Source organism: Ambystoma mexicanum, chromosome 7p (genome assembly GCF_040938575.1).
Source record: "Ambystoma mexicanum isolate Mex_15411 chromosome 7p, UKY_AmexF1_1, whole genome shotgun sequence".
NCBI lineage: Eukaryota > Metazoa > Chordata > Amphibia > Caudata > Ambystomatidae > Ambystoma > Ambystoma mexicanum.
The window spans coordinates 164,524,097-164,545,690 of NC_090939.1; the positions used below are offsets into that span (position 1 = coordinate 164,524,097).

The window sequence follows — 21,594 nt, forward strand, 5'->3', positions numbered from 1 at the left end:
TCTTGTCTGCGTGCATGGGCATTTGTTCGTCTGCATCAGCAGAACGTGTGTGCAGAGTTGATCATCAACATAATTAGCAGCATCCCTCTCTTTGCCGGCTTGTGTAGGCTGCGGCTTCCTCTCGCGTCTACATGATCTGGGTAGCACTTAGTATGTTATCCTGGGGACCACCGAGCCCTTAGTGGGATGATAAAACGGAAGACCCTCCCATTGCATTGGATGCCACAACCTTGCATCAGTTCACATACTGATTTAATAGTGTTAAAAGATACAACAACCAGGGTACTTCCTGAAGCACTGCAAGTTAACGATGCCTGCTGCAGCACACCGTGCGTCCTCGCTCTGCCTGGACGTTATGTGCACACACACTCTCTTTATGCAAAGGAGATACATTCATTGCAAGTCTGTCCATGCTAACAATCCTTTTTTGTGAATATCTAACTTGCTACATACTCCAGGAGCTTAATGAGCCGCACAGAGACCAGGATTCACATCTCACCTCTCAGGAGTTTTAACTGTTGCAGGGTCACTGTCCGGGCAGGGATGTTTACTCATTCAGTGGCGCTGGGTCCACACTTGTTGCCTGCACCCTGCTAATGAAATTTGGCAGCAGGGGTCTGGGTTAGCCAGTGCCACAGCAGTGGTGAAGGCAGTACTCGGCAACAGGCACTGCCCACCGGCAGTCAAGCTCCCCATCCTCTGGGCTGACTCTTGGGAGGAGTTGGCGCTTCCGTCAAGAAAATAAAAAATACAATAAATGTTTTTTTTACATAAAGAAGTCTCAAGCTAGACCACAGGGGTTGCGGCCAATGACGGCCCTGTGTGCCACTGGCACAGGTACACACTATGCTTTTGGCATGGAGAGTATGAGAGGGGACTCTGATCATTTTATCAATTCATAAAAATCAAAAAAGCCAAGGCTTCTACACCCTTTCCAGGTGGCAATTCCTCACACAGAGGATGTAATGTTACTCCTCCGTGTCAATCGCCCCTCAATGTCCATTCCATCTTTTGCCTCTCTGCTGACACTATCAGCACAGGTCAGTATCCTCTCTGCCCACACGCACAAAGAATGAGCCGGGACAATCGGGGTTGCCAATGAGTGTAATCAGTCGTTAAACATAAGCGATTGAGCGGCCTGTTGTAAAGTCGAGTGATGATTAATCTGCCCACAATAAACTCTGTGTCACAGGGAGGAACTCTGTTGACACTGACATCCATATATACGTGTGTTTGGTGGTACACAGTACTTTGGCAAACAAAGACAGGAGATCCAGAGAAATGGCATTTTACCCATAGGTACACATTGAAGCGATGACTCCTCTTCTCAGGTGCATAATCCTTGGCACCGAACAGATGAAGCCCTTGGAGTACGGCCTGCCATGAGGAAACCATTGTTTACAACACATTCAGGCAAATAATGGCACCCGTCGCACTCACGCAATGCTTTATATAAACAAGAGCCTGTACAGCCCTGGAAACATTGCCAATTATGGGTGCAGCAAGCCCAACAGAGCTACACTCCCTCAGTAAATATCCCCCAATCCTAAAAAACAAACAGGGCCTGTGGTATAAAACAGAGCACTTCCAGTCGAATCATTTATTCCAGGCCTTGAATGTCTGCATAAAGGACCGGCGATCCAGATCCAACATGGCTGACAAGGCATTGCTTTTGCTGGCAGCTGTCCTGGTTATTGGGCTGGCAAATGTGGTAACGGGCTCTCGTCATCGTCGTTCTGATCATAGTAAGTGCCTTCTCATGCCAGTGCGGCATGGTTCAACACGAGACCCTGTGAGGATATTTTGTAGGAGCATGCATAGGATGGCCAACCATTGTGTTTTTTGGGCACTGTGCTGATATTTTGACCCGCTTCCCACGCAGCTAGTCTGGTACAGTGAAAGGCCCATATCTGGCTTGTGTATAGCAGTATCTACTGCCTTCCCAGCCCTTTGAGCACAGACTAAAGAGCTTTGTTTGTCTATGCTGACGTTGTATTGCAAGCACGGGCAGCCCAACAGCTGACCCTGCGTTGTCAATAGCCTTTTAACACATCATTTGCTTCATCAGAGCAGTGACACGTGTGATTAGTGGTAGATGGCCTCAGAGACAGCTGCGAGTGGCCATTGGGTGATGAGTATTGTCACTTAAGACTAGAGGTGTGAGTGGTGGGCAATCAGAAGTGGGTGTGGTGCAGAATGCTGCATCCTATGTGAATCCATGACTACAAGCTGGTGATATTATCATGCATTTACTTTGAGTTTTGATGATACAGTTTTAAACCCAAAGGACAGTGTTCTAGACCCACATTACTTTCCACGCTGCTACTGTATACTTCCATTCAGAATGGGTAGCATAAAGCTATACTTTTACTCCTTCCTCGATGTATTTGTATCATGCTATATTTAGTGTCGCGTTGGGTTATTATGTAACAATGTAATGTGTTAGCTCGTTAAATGCAAACATTTGTATGAATACAATCTGGGAAGATATGTTCAGTGTCTAAATGGCAGCCTGTGCTCAAATCGCCATTTCACCAGTTAGATAAAGACAGTTATCATGGGCAAATTATTTAACGTTACTGTGTAGTTTCTGCCAACACTGGGAGTCCCTATAAGTGATTCACTTCACAGTTTACTCTATTAAAAAAACAAACCTCACTCCTCTGATATAGTGTTGCTCCATATATAACAATGACCCTTTACGTGGTGTAAACCGCAAAGTAAATGCAGAGGGTGTCCTGCATTGCGACTTTGGACGTGTGGTTAGAGACATGATGCAAATGGGGCATATCCATTGTTGCCCAGCAAATGTTCATTAGTCAGGGCACCTGCTTCGTCTGCATCTATGCCCTTGGAGTGTGGGCATCATGCCATCTCCTAGAGAGGAGTCCAGGGCAGTTCAAGTGCTTCCTCGCCAATGGATCCTAGGAATTGTGCTTGGATGTCCCCGCCTCCTCTGGGTCTACGCTCACTGTGTCCCTGAGGGAACCCTGCTACCCCAATCCTCACGCGTCTTCTGTTTATTTGCGTTCCCTCTTTCGGCTGCTCTGGACAGGGGAAGTGTCTTAGTAGCCGCATGCAGGGCTAGATTTCCAGACATAAAATAGACTCTTCAGCTCCCTGCACTAGTCTGGCTGCCGAGCACATCTCCCCAAACCTCGCCTGAGGCTGATGAACTCATCTAATTCGACAGCCTTGGTATGGTAGAGCGAGGGCCAAGAGACCACCTTGGCGGTGGAACGCTGTGCTCTGCACAGTTTTCATAAATCAACATGATCATTTCCGGGTTAGTCTTCCGGAATCCATTGTAGGTGCCTTCTGAGTAAAAACCTTAAAAATGCCATCGGCTGCACTCTGGGCCTCACCAAATATGGTGGCATCTTGGCAGTGCGGGTCCATTTCACTGGCATCCAATGAAGGCTCATTGATTAATGTCTTTTGGGTAATGTCCTGCATATCTGGCAGATAAGATCCATTGGCATATTTGGTGGTGGACATCCGTGATGTGTAGACATACATGCAGGTTGCCTGAATCTGTTTATTTATTTATTTATTATAATACAAAACCTGAGTTCGGTTTCTAGGCGCGGACCGGGCTTTGAACCTCTGTTGCTCTGGTTGGTCTTGCTTCTAAGACCAGCGTGTTGCCCACAGCAGATCCGCAGCATTTGCGCCCGCAAGAAAATACATTCTGGCAGAAATACTGGAGTATTTGTATGGCGGAGAGGAAGGGGGCGGCGGAAATACAAGTTGCATTCCGCTTATGCAAAGCCTTTTACGTCTTTCATTAACGTTCGGCCGTTCTGAAAATGACCCCCCATCCCAGTGCTCTATACACACTCGCCTCCTAAAATCTGTCGACTTCCCATTGGACATCTCAGTAGTCCAATACACTTCTTGCAAGGCGGGAGGTGTCTTGGGGATTGGGAACCTTCTTAGGGTACTGGGACCCCCTCAACTACCCAAGCTCGACCTAAAATATACTGCCTCAGACACAACACAGAGCTCTGTCCCTCCAATACCAGGAAATACATCTGCTGCCAAGCACAAATGCAGTGAACAGGCGTGGCACAGTATGTTTGACATGCTATCCATGTTTCCAGTTGCTAAGCCCGCCTGCACAGCTCTGCAGTCTGTGACTTCACCCCCCATGCGTGTCCCCCTTGGAGGGAGACAGGTATGCTATTAACATCTTCATGTCGGCATTTTGGGGGGCTGGTGGGGGGTGAGCAGTGTGTTTGTCCACCTCACAGGTGGCACACGCTTAAAGGGCCGATTGCCCTTCTATATGGTTGGTTGATATACAGCATGCACCCGGCCAATCCAGTTCCCTCATTTGCCTGGGGCACATCTCCATGCAAATGAGGCGGTGATCAGTTGTGTAGTCAGGATTTCTTGTCAGGGTGGGCCTACACATCATACATGTGGGCCCTGGGCAGAGGGCCCCACAAATAAGGGAGACATGTAGTTCTTTCATTGGGCTGTTTTCTCCTGTATGCTTCCACAAGCCATGGAACGTGTGTACTATTGTAGGGAATTGAATACACAATTCAAGCAAATGCCCTTTTCTTTGTCCCAGTAATCTGAGCCTACAAATATTTTCCTCAAAGTTTTATGACTGTACTTTCAAGGCAGGCAACAAATACTTTCAAGACACAAATCAAAAGAAAATGTATGATAGGGGTAACTGCTTGTAGTCATAGACAAGGCCTTTCAGCTTGTTCTTGTTGTAAAAGATTTAATGTGCTAACAAAAAAACAACAAAAAAATGGTTACGCTCTTATTCAATCTGCTTTTTAGAATATTTGATTGCTCAATGGGGTGTGTGGGAGCTTTGAAAGCAGTTGCAAGTACTAAAGTGTCTCTAACTCAAACATTCACACTCGCTAGAAAGAATATCAGAGGCGGAGGAGTCAAAGTCACAGAATAGAGCGTACCAGTAGCTTCATAGCATTATATTTTTATTTCTATTTCTATGTATTTATAGAGCGCCAAAGCCCTCAGGCATCCAGGCGCTACATAAAAAAACAAAACAAACAGAAACAGATTACATTATCAAATGGGCAGGTCTCTGTCTAGGCTCTGTCTATAAATAGTACTGGTTAGTATTACCCAACTAAACAGGATTCATTTAATTTACTGTGTAAATACAAAATACTGATTTGGTACTGGCATAATTGCAGTATATGCAGTGCAGAACAGCAGAATGCATGCACACTGATTGCTAAATATGGACATTCATAAGGCTGCTCAAGCTACAAATGCAGAAAAAACAACACTCCCTTTTCTCACCTAATGACATTCCTTCATGCATTCTTTTTTTTTAAAACAAATGCCAAAACAGAGCCTTCACATCATGTTCTATAAGTCATGACATTTTGTATTCCTGTGCATATTATAAATATATGAGTGTGTGCCACAGAACACAAAATAAAGCGAGTCCAAAAGCCAGAACTGATTTACTATTTCCCACCTGACGAAGCATAACTTGAGATTGCTTCACAGTAACCCATTAATGGCTGCACGTCCTTTAGAACTACACCCAGAAGAGAATGTGTGATAGTCACCTGCATGTAGTCATTGGTTGACACATGCAAGCATTTTGGTACATTGCATAACACGCATGACATTTGTAAGTCTGCAATTAACAGTGTTAAATCCATTCAAATAGACAGCGAGTCAAAGGGCCTCATTACACGGTAGGCGGTGAACCATGGCGCAATTAGCGCCATGGTTCATGCCGGTAAAATACCGGAACCGCCTTGGTGGAAAGGGGAATTACCGCCCCATTCCAGGGTTGGAGGGGCGGTAATTCCCCCTTCCACCATTGCCCTTCCCCATTCCCATTTTTGCCCCATAGGGCATAATGGGAATGGGGAAGGCGCTAATTACGGCACCGCAAATTGCAGTACCGTAATTAGCTCCCTGGGTCCCTTTGCGGGTTGGTTTTTAACACCTGCAAAAAGCAGGCGTTAAAATCCCCAACCCGCAAAGGGACCTCGTAGTAAGGCGGTAAGGATTTACCGGTACCGGTAAAATACCGGTACCGGTAAACCCATACCGCCTACCGTGTAATGAGGCCCAAAGCCTTCTGCTTGAGCAAAGGGACAGTACTGGCCTTTATTTGTGTTTGTTTTTGCAACATGGGGCCTCCTTACGAGTCTGTCGGTAACCCTGCCGGTGCCGTCTCGTAAAGTTTTATCAGCACCTGACTTCCCGGTGCTACTGGTGCTTCTGGGAGAATCCAAATCTGGCGTCCCGGGAAGTCAAGCGCCGGTAAAATGTAAATCCCCATTCCCATAGAGTCTATGGGACTACGGACTTGGAAGCTCTGACACCGTTGTTAACGGTGCCTGTGCTTCCGTGACCAGTCTGCCTACCGTGGCTGCGGTGCCCAGTAGGGTCAGACCTGTCGGGCTCAGTGGCCACGGCAGGCAGGCACGTAGTTTGCGGTCCGGAAACAAAGGTGCCATTGATCGCATCCTTATTTCTGGACCGGCAAACTTATAATGCGACTCAGGGTCTTTCTGCAGAGGTTCCAAGTGCTTTCCTTTAATGTTCTCGACTCCAGATGGTAAGGCGCTCTTAAAATGGATGTGAGGCTGCTGTGCATACTTGTCTATTACAGCATGAAAATCTAGCCTCTTATTACCCAATAAGATGTTGACTCCTATGCCCTGCCCTATTTGCATACATGGCAGGTACAGAAACTGGGGATTTTGTAAATGTTATTTAATGAAGTAAACCAAACTGCAGACAGTGCCCTAGTGCAGATGAGGCTCTGCTGGTTTATTTCTTTACTGGTCTATCCTCTGTTTCTTGTGAGGTTGTGTCTGACCCTTTACTCGATCCAGGGATCTCACATGCGCTTTTACTCTGACTGGGCCGGACTTCTGGCTTTCCTAAGGGAGGGTGCACGCCGGGCGTGGTGTCCCAAGGCGATGGAACTAATGGGCATAATCCCCCCCTCCCCCCAGGACGAATCAGACCTGTGAATTTACCTTAACTGCCTTGTACGTCGTTATTTTTGTTGTCTTCATTGAGCTATCTCTGAGCCTTTGTGATCTGGGAGGGGTCAGGTGGGGTTCAGAGGGGGGGGTCGGTGGTGGGGAGTGGGGGGGCGTTTTGGGGTTAGGGTGTTGTTTTCTTGTTCTTCTTGTTTCTATGAAAATTTGCTAATAAAAACTTATTGGAAAAAAAAAAGAATTTAGGCACCGGGTAGAGGCACATTTAGAGACTCCTGGACCAAAAAAAGAAAGGGATTCCAAGACTCTCTGGTCGCCCCCCCCCCTTTGCCCACCATTTTGTCATAATCACGACCCATGGCTTGATGGGTTGCTCCAGGAGCCCCCTTGAAGTCCCCTTACACCCATCCTCCATATTGGAATGAGAAGAGTGAAAATAGGAAACAAACTGGCAATACAAGGACAGCATAGGCTGTCCACGATGAGGGTACTTGTGTTCAAGCACAGGTACAGGACACATGTGAACATTGGCAGGCACAATGAAGATATTCAGACTGTAGTATAGTTGCAGTGCACACATCAGTAATCACACGACAAAGGTCCTCATACTCCAGCATAGGTAGAAAACTCAGATTAGCATCCTAACCGAGTATATAACTGCTGGAGCCCAGATGGAGGAGTAATATTGGAAGCGACGAGTAAACTACACCTCCCGCAGCACAGATACAGGATTCTGATTAGACGTGTTTAGGAATGTGCAAACAGAGAGATTAGACTGAGACACATGCTGTTGCCATGAGTGCCAAGAAACAAATTGGAGCTCATGTTCGAAGTGACTTGAAGTACATTTAAAGTGTTAAAGGCATTTGAAAGACTTTTATAAGTTATATCTCAATTTGTTTCATTTGTATGGGAGAGAGGGGGTGCAGATTGTAAATTACAATTCCTCCTCATCCTTCTTCTCTAGCATGCATATTCTCCAGCACATGTATTTTCATGCTGGCTCAAATGCTGTGGATTCCTATGGAAACCGCCTGCTTTTTACACCAGAATAAAGCGGGCAGATTCCATAGGAATCCTTTGTAAAAGATGGAGTCAGTCTTTGCTCATGTTGCACAGTGAGGGTAAAACGGTGGAGTACAAGCGTGAGAGTGGATCTTTTTAACAGAGTACCCTGAGGACTAAACTATCTCTAGGGGCTGACAATTTTGAAATATTAGGGACTGGCAATTTCTACAGGTCATCCACTGTGAGATTGAATCGGTAGCCCAGGATCACACACTTTAGTCCTGGTCTGTATGTTTGGCACCTGACCGTACTGTTTCCCAATTGTTGTCAAAAGCAAGGTGCAATTATTTGAGAATGGTGACTTCCAGGGACTACATTCTGTCTACCTACGGGTTATTTCTTTCCTTTTCATGACTGGACGAGCGCTTGCATATCTCTGGGTGCTAGCGCCTACTCTAATACATTCATTCATTCATGCTTTCTTTTCTTTTTATTTCATTTTTACATTCTAAACCATGGAAAACCCACAGGCATCAAGACGTTAGTTATAGAACAGGTTGGTGCAGAGAGGGGAGGAGAGACAAGGGGTCTACGCAGGTAAGAGAGAGAGGAGGGGAGGAAGAATCAGGTGAAGAGTCTGGTTTTGAGGTGTTTCCTGAACAGCCAGTAGGAGGTTTCAGCACTCAGGTGTAATGGCTCAACGTTCCAGAGATGCGTGGAAATGGCTGGGAAGTTGGAGCCCCGGCTCTAGTGCGCATAAATCATGGAGTGGTCAGATGGTGGCTGTAGATTTCTCTTGCATGTCTGGAAGAAGTGTTTTTGGTAATTCTCTTAGAGAGGAAGGGAGGACCAGAGTTTGAGAGACATCGGTGAGTGATGGAGAGAATTTTGAAATCATTTAGTTCTCTCACTGGTAACCTTTTCTGTGGGCTGATACGTGGTCTCGTCTGGTCATGTTCATAGAGGCATAAATGGCATTGTTCTGAATACTCTGGAGTTTGTTGAGGTTGCCCTCGGATCTGCCGACAAGGAGAGAGTTGCAGAAGTCGAGGAAGGAGCCGATTACTGCTCTCGCTATAGTTAGGCGGTCTTGTGTGGACAGGAAAAGTTTGGTTGCAGGCAAGAGTTTAGAAGTGTGGGCCGCTGATGAGGCGATAGCATTGACATGATGGGTTATGCTAAGGCTGGAGACCAGATAGACGGAGGAGAACACACGAGTGTTGAAGGCATCAATGATGAAAGAGTGAAAGGCAGGGTCTAATTTGGCTAGGCATGAAGGGGGGCCCACTATGAGGATTTTGATCTTATCGTCATTGAGGCAAAGTTGGTGGGCAGCCATCCATATTTGTATGGTGTCATCAATTTTGTTGATTGTGCCTGTGTCTTGTTCATGGTTGCCTCAAAGGGGGAGGAGGCTGTGGGTGTCATCGGCATAGTTAGTGTAGGAGATGCCAAAGATGTCGAGGTGATCAAAGAGAGATTTGGCGTAAATATTGTATAGGGTAGGGGAGATGCAGGAGAGCTGAGAGACACAACAGGGTACCAGAGCAGAATGAGCAGATACATTCCCACCAAAAGCACAAGCGTTCTGTCTGCTAGGAATGAGGCATCCCAGCTTGTTGCTTCAGGGGAGAAGTTGGCAGCAGTGGCGAGGTGGCGGCAGAGTGTTTGGTGGTTTACCATGTCCAATGCATCCGACAGGTCAAGCAGTAATAGGAGGGCTAGGTTGCCGGAGTTGTGGATGTCGTGAATTTGGATTTTTATGTTGTGAAGTGCGGATTGAGTGCTATGACCAGGGTGGAAACCTGATTGATACGGCTGAGGCAATTGTTGCTTTTAGCAGCAAGTTTGTATTTGGGTATAGGGTAAGGTAATGCCTGCCAATCTGCGCTACCCCAACCAAACAGTGATCTGAGGTTAGTTTGGTACCAAAAAGTTTTCACAATGCCACATTCTCCTGGGTTATACAGTAAGTATTTTTAATTGATAAAAGCAAAGAAACACTACACGCCAACACGTGTTTCAGTGTCCGTGAGATACGAGCGTCATCATAACACGCCTGAATGCGTTCCTGCACGGTAGTTTCTGCCGGCAGGCAGTGGTTCTCTGAGCAAAGTAAGGGTCAGCCACACCCTTACTTTGCTCAGAGAACCACTCGTATCTCACGGACATTAGACTTGCAGTAGCACACTGCCTGTTCCGCATTTACGCTCTCCTGCACTGTTACCAGTGCCATCTCCCGACTCGAACTAACCGACCCTACAGAGGTATTTAAATCTTTAGGGCACCTGGCTAGGTCCCGATTTACCCAGGTGGGTATACGTATAATAAACAGAGATAATCGGGATGGGGAGATCCAAAACCAGAGACAAGTAGGTGCTAAACGTGTGTGTTTATTGTATAATCACACAGAAAGTGGTACGTGACTGCACAATTTATTTTACATTACTTCCGATAAGCACGAAAGGTGTTTTAGAGAGGACGGACAGAGTGGGTCACGCAGTGGTGACACAGGTGGGTGCAAACCTCTGGAATATCGAGGTCAGCATTACATTCATCACAACTGCATCACTACCTGTACCTGTTCACTTTCAAGATTGTTGTGTGCACCTTGTGTTTTTGTTCCTCGATATGCGAGGAAACTTGTATTTTCAATGTAATGCTGACCTCGATATTCCAGAGGTTTGCACCCACCTGTGTCACCACTGCGTGACCCACTCTGTCCGTCCTCTCTAAAACACCTTTTAGACCTAAAACACCTTTCGTGCTTATCGGAAGTAATGTAAAATAAATTGTGCAGTCACGTACCACTTTCTGTGTGATTATACAATAAACACACACGTTTAGCACCTACTTGTCTCTGGTTTTGGATCTCCCCATCCCGATTATCTCTGACCCTACAGAGGTGACTTATCGGGCAATGAGAACCATATTAAGCTATACTTAATTTGTTATGTGCATACGCCCTGAGGACGGCCCAGAGAGGGCTGAAACACGTGTTGGCGTGTAGTGTTTCTTTGCTTTTATCAATTAAAAATACTTACTGTATAACCCAGGAGAATGTGGCATTGTGAAAACTTTTTGGTACCAAACTAACCTCAGATCACTGTTTGGTTGGGGTAGCGCAGATTAGCAGGCATTACCTTACCTTTTGCTTATTGTACAGAAGGGGTGCCGAGAAGTTACCCTTCTACGCTCTGCTACTGCTGCTAAGGACCCCCCCCTCACATCATAATAACTCTTTGAGTGAACCAATAATAATGTGTGCGCAACTACCCATATAAGGGCCTTACTTCTCGGTTTCTTCACTTGTATTTGGGTATAGGTGGCGCGGTCCAAGATTTTTAGCAGGAATGGGACGGTGGTGATGGGGTGGTAATTGGTAGGTATGGTAGGATGAAGGGAGGCTCTTTTGGTGAGGGGGAAACCCAGGCTTCCTTGGGTTTGATGGGAGAGAGCTAGTGTTGAAGCAGGAGTTGACAAATGCGGTGATGATTGGTATGAGAGCTTCACATGCAAACAAATGTTTTATTTTGTAGATCAGACTTTGAAAGTACACAAATCACATTATAAACAAAAATGGCAATACTTTCTGTGTAGAAACATGTTATGCAAATTAGAATGATTTTGGGATTTATTTTTGTCCTCATATATTGAATCAGTAGAATGATCAGAATACTATGTTATGTGAAACTAAATGAGCTCATCTTGGCTGCCTACTGTATTTAACAGATTTCATTGCACCATGCAAAAGAACATGTGAGACAAGTGTACACAATTGTAATCATTGTTTGAGACAGACTTGCAAATTGTTATTCATGATGTGAAACGAAACCTTTGACATTGTAGAAAAATTTGAACTGTTTTATGTCAATTCAGCAGGCCTTAAAATAAGCTTGCTAGAGGCCTGTGACATTTTCTCCACTTGCTCCTATCTTTCCAGTCAAATGTCCTATATGAAATGAGAAAGCAGGCAATAGGCTAAACAATGTCATCAGAATGTGAGAAGGCAGTCCCTTTCACCAAAGATATGCAGTCCTATAGAATGAGATAAAGTAATCACAGAAATGTCCGATGGCAATGATGGATGTGGGGTTCTCTAATCACCTCTTCTTAATAAAGCATTCTTCTTCATCGAGGGCGGCTAACCATTGTTTACAAACCTGGTTTGATGGCACCAAACCCTAAACCTGCACCCTATTGATTCTGCGTTCATTATTATAACTAGCCTTTTCTGGTAAAGGTGCATTGCTCAATTGGCAATGTAGGTGCTACTATCATCAAAGTTTATATACTCAAATGTATCACCATGCAAGAGAGAACAGGGTAGGTTTGCCTAGATGGCATTTGGAACTGTGATCTGGCATACGAACACATCTCTCCCACAAGTGCATAACATACTGAGTTACCTTCAGAACCATTGTGGCACTCATCTCAACAACATGCATTTCAAATGTGGTTATTGCACATGACCAATATGTTCCCTGTTTAACAAACAACCTGTATTGAACACAGAATGCATTACACACTTAACCCCTTAACTGCCCGGCTATTATGCAAGTCTATGCAAAAAGGACGAGCATACTCGTCCTTGGCAACATGAATTCGTTCAGACCTTGGTTATTAACAACAGACAGCTAGCACACACAGTGACCCAGCAGTGCATTACACAATATCATGTGTATTTTTTATTTAAGACATGTACAAGGATTTCTTTGTATCAGGGAACCAGTTGGGGGAATCTACTACGGTTTTAAGTGTGTTCACTTATCAGCTGAGTGATCTGCATTCCAATCAACTCAAGGACAGCAGCAGTTTCCCACCCCACACTCATCCCAGGCCCTGTATGTAATGTGACTGGCTTCCTGGTCCCAAGGGGACTGGAGGCGTGGCTTGCCCTTGTGGCCACAGCCTGGTGGTGCTGCTGGCAGTGGCACTACCTGCGCTGCCACAAATGTAGCGGGTGTGCTTTCCGTGTTTGTGCCAGGTGCCAGGCTACTTCCCTAATACCAAAGGACTCTCTTCATGGCACCAGGTGCACTATCAGTAATGAGACCTCTAATTCAAAAATAACTGTCCTACGTTTCAGGAGTCGCCTAAAATCTTTGTATTTCAGTCGCTTGCATGTTCATTCAATGGCTCAGTGTAGTGAAACTCTGCATTAAATGGTGATTAAGGCATACCTCACAACTCACATGCTTTAGGCGGGTGTCACCCACCTTGGAATGATCCGACCTTAATGGCTGGTCTACACCAGCCGTTAAAGTAGGGACCCGCAAAGGGACCTTGGTGCTAAGTATGGTACCGCAATTTGCGGTACCGTACTTAGCGCCTTCCCTATTCCCTATGGGGCAAAAATGGGAATGGGGAAGGGCCATGGAGGAAGGGGGTCTGCTTGTTTATTGTGTGCAGGTCATCTGAAAGTCAACCTATGGAGATGAAAGAAGATTTTACATTAGTGAAAGTGTCGCTGAGACTGCTGCTCCTCGAGTTTTTGGCAAATATTTTCGGCTGAAAAACTTTTTTTAAAAATATATATGTTTGGGGGGTTCTCCCCTAAGCCCCCATTTCCTATTATCTATTCCTTATTACCCACACCTTATCCCTTATATCCACTTACTTCCCCCTCCATATTTTTAGATTGTTTTTTTCGGCCGTAGATTTCTGGCAAAACATGTAGCCTAAAAACATTTGGGCAATGTAACAACATCATACCCGTGACATTGCAGTTTTCTAGTGAGTGTTCCCTGTATTTTACTTGCTGTAAATTGTGCGAATTTTGGCCTGTTTCTTCAACCACAGATGGCCCTGCCACAAAGAGCAAAGTAAATAAACACTTATTTTCTCTGCTTCATGGTGTGCTCACTCTGCCATCTGGTGGCATATATATGAATTACAGCAGCAGGGCCTGTAGTCTATTTAATAGAAAGCGCTTTGTGATCAAACAAGAAGCCGCCAATCTGTACTGATGACACTTCAAGGGGTGCCGCAGGTTAGCCACTTTTTTAATGCAGACCTAGTGCTGTGCCTTCAGAATCTGCTCGCGCTAACAGCACTGCATTGTTTGGGGGTCACTAGGAGCGTTGTTACACTCTAAGGTGAGGACGTGGAGAATGAAAGTGGCAAATTCCATCTCAGGGCTCGATTCTGAGCTCCTGCTAAAAGCAGGGCCATCTTAAGCACTTTTGGGGCCCTGGGCACGGACATCTTTGGGCTCCCCCTCCACTAAACCAAAGGAATTAAGGGATCAAGAATACTGGTCACGCCCACTGCCCCGCACCCGTCGCGCTCACAACCTATAGGTTGATAAGCTGTCTCGCAGCATAATAAGCACCATTACTCCCTTTAAGTTGCCTTACCCTCTCAATTCTTGCTCTAATCAGAATGATAAACAAGTAGCATTTGAAGACCAACACATTACCAAACATGACCATTTAAAAAAAAAATATTATAGAAGGTTGTTATGCAAAATGGGAATGATTCTAGATTCATTCTCTCCATCATCAAGGTAAGCATATAAGTATCAGCATACCAATCGATGTGATTTAACTAATTTAATCTGAGTTTGTCTTTTGTATTTTAAAGCTTTAAATACTTCCAAAACAAAGGCTTGTGACTTTTTCATATATAAACGTGCATAAAAACCTTTGCATTTTACCAAAAACCAAACCGTTTCTTGTGTCAAACAAGCAGACCTTACAATATGCTTGCCTGAGGCCTGCAACATCTGGTCCGCTCTCTTCTGTCTACCAGCCCTTTTACTCAAATGGCCTACATAAGAAGAAAGATCAAGAAATAGTCTAAACGATACCAGCAGCATGCAGGAAGGCAACCCTCACAGAAGACAGCACAGTAATGAAAGATATATTAGATGATTTGACCAGGATCACTCACTGTATCGTCTGCTGGCAAATCCAGGATACATGATGCATGAATGCTTTGGTTCCATAGTCTTGAATTTGGATAACAATTTATGTCATCGTTGGAGGCGATTGCCTAGGTTTTACAACACCCCATCTGAACAAACCAATTTCTAGACCTTCACCATACGGATGATATGTTAGTTTTTATATTTGTATTTGTATTTATTTAGATTTATAGAGCACTTTAAGTCAAAGCACTTTACATGAGGAACAAGCAATTACAACAAGCAATGCATAACATTGAATCAAACCAGAAAACAGTACAGGGAACAATTTACATTGCTGGTGAGGTTAAGTGCATATGGAGGGGGACTGAAGTGAGAGAGGAGGGTTAGAAGGTCAAGGAGGAGGAGGATTCAATGGAGAAGGAGGAAGCGGAAAGGAGCTAGGGGGGTGAATGGAAGAGGTAGGATTTTGGAGAGGCGCGAAATGAGGGGTAGGTGGTAGTAGAGCGGATTGGGAGGGGAAGACGGTTCCAATGGAAATGAGCAAGAAGTCGGAAGGAGCAGAAGTGGGAAAGGGCACAGGGTGGAGGAGGAGGAGAAAGAAGGAAGAGATCTGCAGAACGGAGAGAACGAGGAGGGGTGTAGAAAGTGAGGAGGGGGATAGATAGGGAGGGGCAAGACAATAGAGGGCTTTGAAGACTAGACAGAGGAAGTTAAATTTAAGCTTGGAGTGAAAAGGGGGACATCCTAGTGAGTCAAGGGAAGAGGAAATAGAGTCGTGAGGTGAGAGAAGGCAGAGGGAGCGGATAGCGGAGTGGTAGATGGATTTGAGGGGCGAGAGGTGGGAGGAGGGGAGCCCAAAGAAGAGAGTGGAGCAGTAGAAGAGTCTGGAGAAGATGAGGGAGGAGATTAGGAGTTTGAGAGGATGATTTTTTTAGGGATATTGTAGAGGTGGAAGCGGCAAGATCTGGCAGTGAGAGAAATGTGGTGAGAAAGAGAGAGGTGGGGTTCGATGTGGAGACCAAGGTTGCGGGCATGAGGGGAGAAGGGGAGTTGGGAGGGAGAGAAGGATATGAAGGGAGGAGGAGTACTGGCAGGGAAGAAGAGGAGTTCAGTTTTATCTGAGTTGAGAGAAAGGAAGTCAGAGGACATCCAGGATTTAATGGCAGAGAGGCAAGAAGAGAGCTTAAGGTGGATGTCAGGTGTGAAGGAGGAGAAGTAAAGGAAGAGCTGGCATATTCATTGGCATAGAAATGGTGTGATACACCAAAGGAGGCATAGAAATGGCGTGATACACCAACGAAGGATATAATGGGAGCTGGGAAGGAAGTATAGAGTGAGAAGAGAAAGGGGCCAAGGACAGAACCTTGGGGAACACTGTGGTTGAGAGGAAGATAGATGAGGAGTGGCCACCCCAGGAGACTGAAAATGTGCGATTAGAGAGATAGGAGGAGAACCAGTCGAGGATGGAATCTTTGAGGCCAAATGAGGAGAGAGAGTTAAGGAGAAGAGGGTGGTCAACCGTATCAAAGGCAGCTAAGAGATCAAGTAGGATAAGAATAGAAGAGTGCTTAGAGTAGCAAGCAGATAGGAGAGAGTTGAGAACGGAGGTGAGAGTAGTTTCTGTGGAGTGAAGAGGGCGGAATCCAGATTGGGTGGGGGGAGGAGGGAATGGGTGGAGATGAAGGTAGAGAGTTGAGAATAGACAACCCCTATCTGGTGCAGGTACATTGCTGATAATAGCAGATGTTGTTCTGCAAAACCAAGTACATGTGCAGGAAGTTTTATAAACTTCAGCCAGCCTTTCTGGAATGTGATATTCTAATTTGTCATATGAACACATATCTCTGCAATGGGTGCTTCACACACTGAGCTAACTTCTGAACCATTGTGGCACTCAATTTACCAATTTGCATTTCACTGTTGCCTATTGCACATCAATATAATTCCCACAGTAAGGAAAGAATGCTACAGAGTTGTGCCATAAAGAACACACAAACTATGTATACCACAGTGAACACAGAAAGCAATACATGATTACTTGTTCAAGGCAAAATGAACATCAAAACAGAAAGGCAATGGGTTTAAAGCCTCAGCAGCACCCCATAAAATATCCTGACATGTGCTGTTTAAGACTGGTGAACAATGGAATCTTACTTCTTCAGATCAGGCAGCCCTATGGCCCCTCCAAGGTAGGGGCCCTGGCAAGTCCCCCTGTTGCCCTCCCATTAAAACGTCTCTGGCTAAAAGTCATGTGGAGAGCTTAAATTCTCCCCTCCAGCTTCCAACACTACCATTCTGAGGTGGGTGGACGTAGTGGAGTGGCGATGTCATGTTTTCCTGCAGCAAAAGCTCCTAAAATATCTCTTTGGGAGAAATATGTCCTCCAGTGGCACAGCGAGCAATTCTTTAAAGACTGCCACTTTTCTAATTTGAAAAAGTGTGCTTAAGCTTTCAGCAAACTCCTGTTTTTTGACATGCAAAAGCAGGGCCCTGCCACGAGAATTCCCTGCAGTCACTGCCTTGCATTCCTGGTGGTTAACAGGGCTCTTGGCAGGCCTTAAATCAGGCACACCACATTCTTTCTTTGTTAGAATATATTGCTTTTAAGGAAAGCGCCCTACAGTCATGCACAAACACTTTCCTATTTTTGGATGCACTCCAGAATCAGGCCCCAGTCTCCACTGCAGAATATGATGCTGTTTAGAAAAGTGCTGTTTCAGCCATCTTCAGAATCGATCCTTCAGTCTGCATTGGCTGCCACATGGCTCACCACACTCAACACAGCCTCATTGCGGAAGGTGGTGAAGAGTGATGCAGTGGCATAAGGTCAATCTACTTTCTGAACGTTTACAAAAAGAAACTGCGCCACGCTCACTTTACAGCAAGCACACTGCATTCTGCAATTCTCACGAAGCAGTCAAACTGTCTCATAACGTGCGTCAAGTTAAGTCTGGAGTGTTCAAGCAAGCAGGAGTTGCATTTTTTTTACGTTGTATTTTTTTTTAATTATTATTATTGAATGTAGTTGAATTTACATCAACTAAACATAAACAGTAAAAGGCAATTCAAATTCACAATAGAAAAAAAAAATCATTCAGTAAAATTCATGAATTGACAAAATTGACAAAATATTTTCATGATGAAATAAAATATTTACAGACAAATTCATCATTATAAAGATAGACAGTGTAACACCGATTTCATTCCATATTCAAGGCCTTTAAAAAGTTAATGGTTGCAATTTTTATGCTCATGCATTCAGTTGCTGCCAAGGCGGCCCATCTATTTCTCGGGTCAATTTGTGCAAAATACGCAAAATGATTCACAAAATGAGAACTTCTCAAACTCGTGAGGGCCGGGCAGTCCAATATTATGTGTTGCAAAGTTTCGACAATCGCGGCATTTTTACAAAACCTGCACCAATTGAGATCCGAGGGAATTTGCTTCCTTCTTGCTTTAACCTCACGAGTGGGCCAGATGTTGAGTCGCAACCGTAAGGTAGCAGTTCTAATAGCAACAGATGGAGCCAAACGTAAATAGGATGCTGTGACTCTGTATCGTATAGGGCCAAATATTGCAGAATCAAAATCTTTGTACGTTAAGCATTAAGCTCTAGTGTCAATCCAGTCCATCATATACACTTTCTTCTTTGCTTGTTCTGGATGGAACACGGTAAGATCAAGAGATATATCAGCATTCACCATAGTTCTTAAAATACTTGTGGACCAGTTTTTTGGAAATGTTTCTGATGAGTTGAGTAAATAACAGAAATGGATGATAATGTAGAATTATCACGTATGGACAGCAAGCATTTACGAAATAAGGCACATAGTCGCCAATTATGTAAGGCCATTAATGAAATTAAGCCTAATTCATAGCGCAACAACACACCAGGAATACATTGTGGTAGATGTGAAATTGCACGCCAGAACTTGGCTTCTAATAAATTGAGGAAACCTGTGGGAATGATTTGCGTTTCAAGACCGTAAAGGATAGTTGATACAACATTCTGGTTCCAATATGTAATGGCAGCCTTGATTGAAAATTTACCATATTTTGAGACAATCAACCGTGTTTGACAAATCGCCATAGTTAACTTCTGTTTAATATTTTTCAATTGCGATTCTAATGCAGGACAACCATCAGAAATAAGACCCAAATGAACATAATTTGGAACCATCTTTATGGGGATGCCCTCGATTTGCCATTCTAGCAAGTGCTTGCGTGAACCTTTGGGAATAAACGTGACAATCTGTGTTTTACCAGTATTTACTACCAATTAATTTTCTTTAAAGTAATAACAAAGTGCTGACAGAAGATTACGTAAGCCACTAGGTGTTTTTGATACTAAGACAAGATCATCCGCGTACCACAAAGCACTAATTTTCACACCATTTAATTTGGGCGCATCAGTTATAATTTTGTCAAAGATCCAGCGCACATCATTAATAAAGAAATTAAACAAGGCTGACGCTAGAATGCACCCCTGTTTTAACCCTCTATACGTGAAAATTGGGGAAGATAAGAGGCCCTCAGCATTTAATCTTATGTAGACCTTAGTTTTTGAGTGGAGAGCATAAATAATATCAACAAGAGTGGAAGGACATCCTGCCTTGATTAATTTATCTATAAGTTTTGGTATTGATACTGAATCAAAGGCGGAATGAAGATCCACAAATGCAAAATATCTGGGTTGTCTCTTGTTCGGTGCTTGTTGTCTTATGGCATTTAAGGTAATTAAATTGACACCAGTGCCCAAACCAGCCACAAAACCAGTTTGTGCTGGATCCCATTGACTTGCCGTTGTTGACCAGGCATTAAAGTCTCTAAGCACCAACCTAGAGAATATTTTTCCTGGAGCGTCCAATATTGCTATTGGACGATAACTCTTAGCATCCATACGGTCACCTTTATTGTAAATTGGAATAATCACAGATGAACGCCATGATTCTGGAATAATTTTGGTTTGCAAGATGTGGTGAAAAGCATTGTTCAAGATTAACGCCCATTCTTTTATATGCTGTTTAAACATCCAATTCGTGAGCCCGTCGAGGCCTGCCACTCTTGACGAGGATGATGTCTTAATAAAATTTTAAATAATGTATTGTGTACAATGCAAGTCCCAACATTTCACAGAACTGCTGTTATAATTGTAATAGCTCATTTTAGAGTCGTCATACAGTGTTGTAAAATGAGTAACCCACACAGATCCAGATACTCCATTAAGTTGCAAGTGAATTTGGGGTGCTGTATTACATTTATTCAGCAGTTCCCAGACCAAGGCGGAGTTTTTGTTACAACAAGCTGCAAGAAAATGTTCACTATCTATTTGATATAATGCTGCTTTCCTTGACCGAACCCAATTTCGGTATCTAGAACTAGCAATATTGAAAGCTTTAATCTGGACATTCATAGGTAGTTTCGGAAGATTTCTAATCTCTCTTCTATAAGCTTTTTTTCTCTCACAGAGAGCTAGATCAAGCCCATGAACATGTCTCTTAAATGGCTTATTATGAACAGGAAATAGATTCGCAAAAGAGGTCAGAACATCTATGTAAGAATCAGCCTTGTGTAACCTCTGACTGTTCAGAATGGCATCATTCAGTGCTAAACGTTTATCAATGGACCATTTAAAATGATTTCTGCTATTGTTGACTGATAGAGTCTGTTTGTACCAAAGTGCAGGTTTGGAGTGGTTTTCAATATTGACCAACCAAAATAACGCTAGGAGATGGTGATCGCTAGCTGTCTGTTTTACAACAACACATTTGCTAGTATTCATGAAGATGCTATTGGACATGAAGATATAATCAATTGTCAATTTTGAAGTACCTCTCTCCCAGGTATTCATGGGAGGTATGTCGCCTGTGATCGCACCATTTGCCATTTTTAGGTCAAGATCTTCCATGAAGGACATCCACCTCGTTCCCTCACGATTCTTAATGCTTATATTCGACTGAAAGGAAGAAAAATTCAAATCACCCATTATTAAAATTCCAGAAATATTGTCTTGAGCAGAAATAAGTTCAAAGAGAATCGAGAGAGCAGCATAAAAGCTGTCATCGATGATACCCTTCGGATTGCAATAGAGATTGATGAGAGCGTATGTCTGCGAGTTAAATGAAATCTTTACCAATTGCATGAATTTGTTTTGTGCTTGCCAGGGAGAGATTTTAAAGCCCTTGCTTGCTTTCACAGCAACTATCAGGCCAGCAGTAGGTCTCCCTTTACCACCTTGTTCTGCTGGAAGAAGAATAAGCTCATGATCATCCCATGTGGGGGGGTTTACTAGCCACGTTTCTTGTAAGGCTACTATATCACATGTATTCAATTGATTATTTAATGTCCATTGCAGGTGAGATGAACCTTGCGTATTCCAACTAGCAAGTGAAATTTCAGTCGGGGAGGTGCATATTCGTGGTTATGAGTGGGAGTTAGTAGGAAACAAGGAGTCAGGAAATGATTCTTGAGTGCAAAAATTGCAGACGCACAAGAGTTCAGTGGCAGTACCTACAATAGATTCATTGATATCAACCTTCTTGGTTTGCTGACGTGCTGGATCTTGTGCTAATAGAAAGCAAAGATTGAATAAATCCATTCTAGCATTCCATAAGGTGTTGCGAACAATTCCAGACTTTATCCATAGTCTAACAATGGAGAGATTCTTATCACAAAGAAAATCAATTTGATCCAAGTCAGGGGAAGATATGGCATCCAGTCCTTCCATGTCCCCAAAAATATTAAGGACAC

The 21,594-nt window shown here is 44.1% G+C and overlaps 1 protein-coding gene across 1 annotated transcript in view; it reads left to right on the plus strand.

The window, feature by feature from the left end:
* Positions 1-1,584: 1,584 nt before the first annotated feature.
* LOC138525787 (trefoil factor 3-like) overlaps positions 1,585-21,594 on the plus strand; it is an 85,294-nt gene continuing 65,284 nt past the window's right edge. The window contains exon 1 of the mRNA XM_069635991.1: positions 1,585-1,745. Within this exon, the coding sequence (XP_069492092.1) occupies positions 1,652-1,745 (94 nt within the window). The 5' untranslated portion in view covers positions 1,585-1,651. The remainder of the gene's footprint in view (positions 1,746-21,594) is intronic.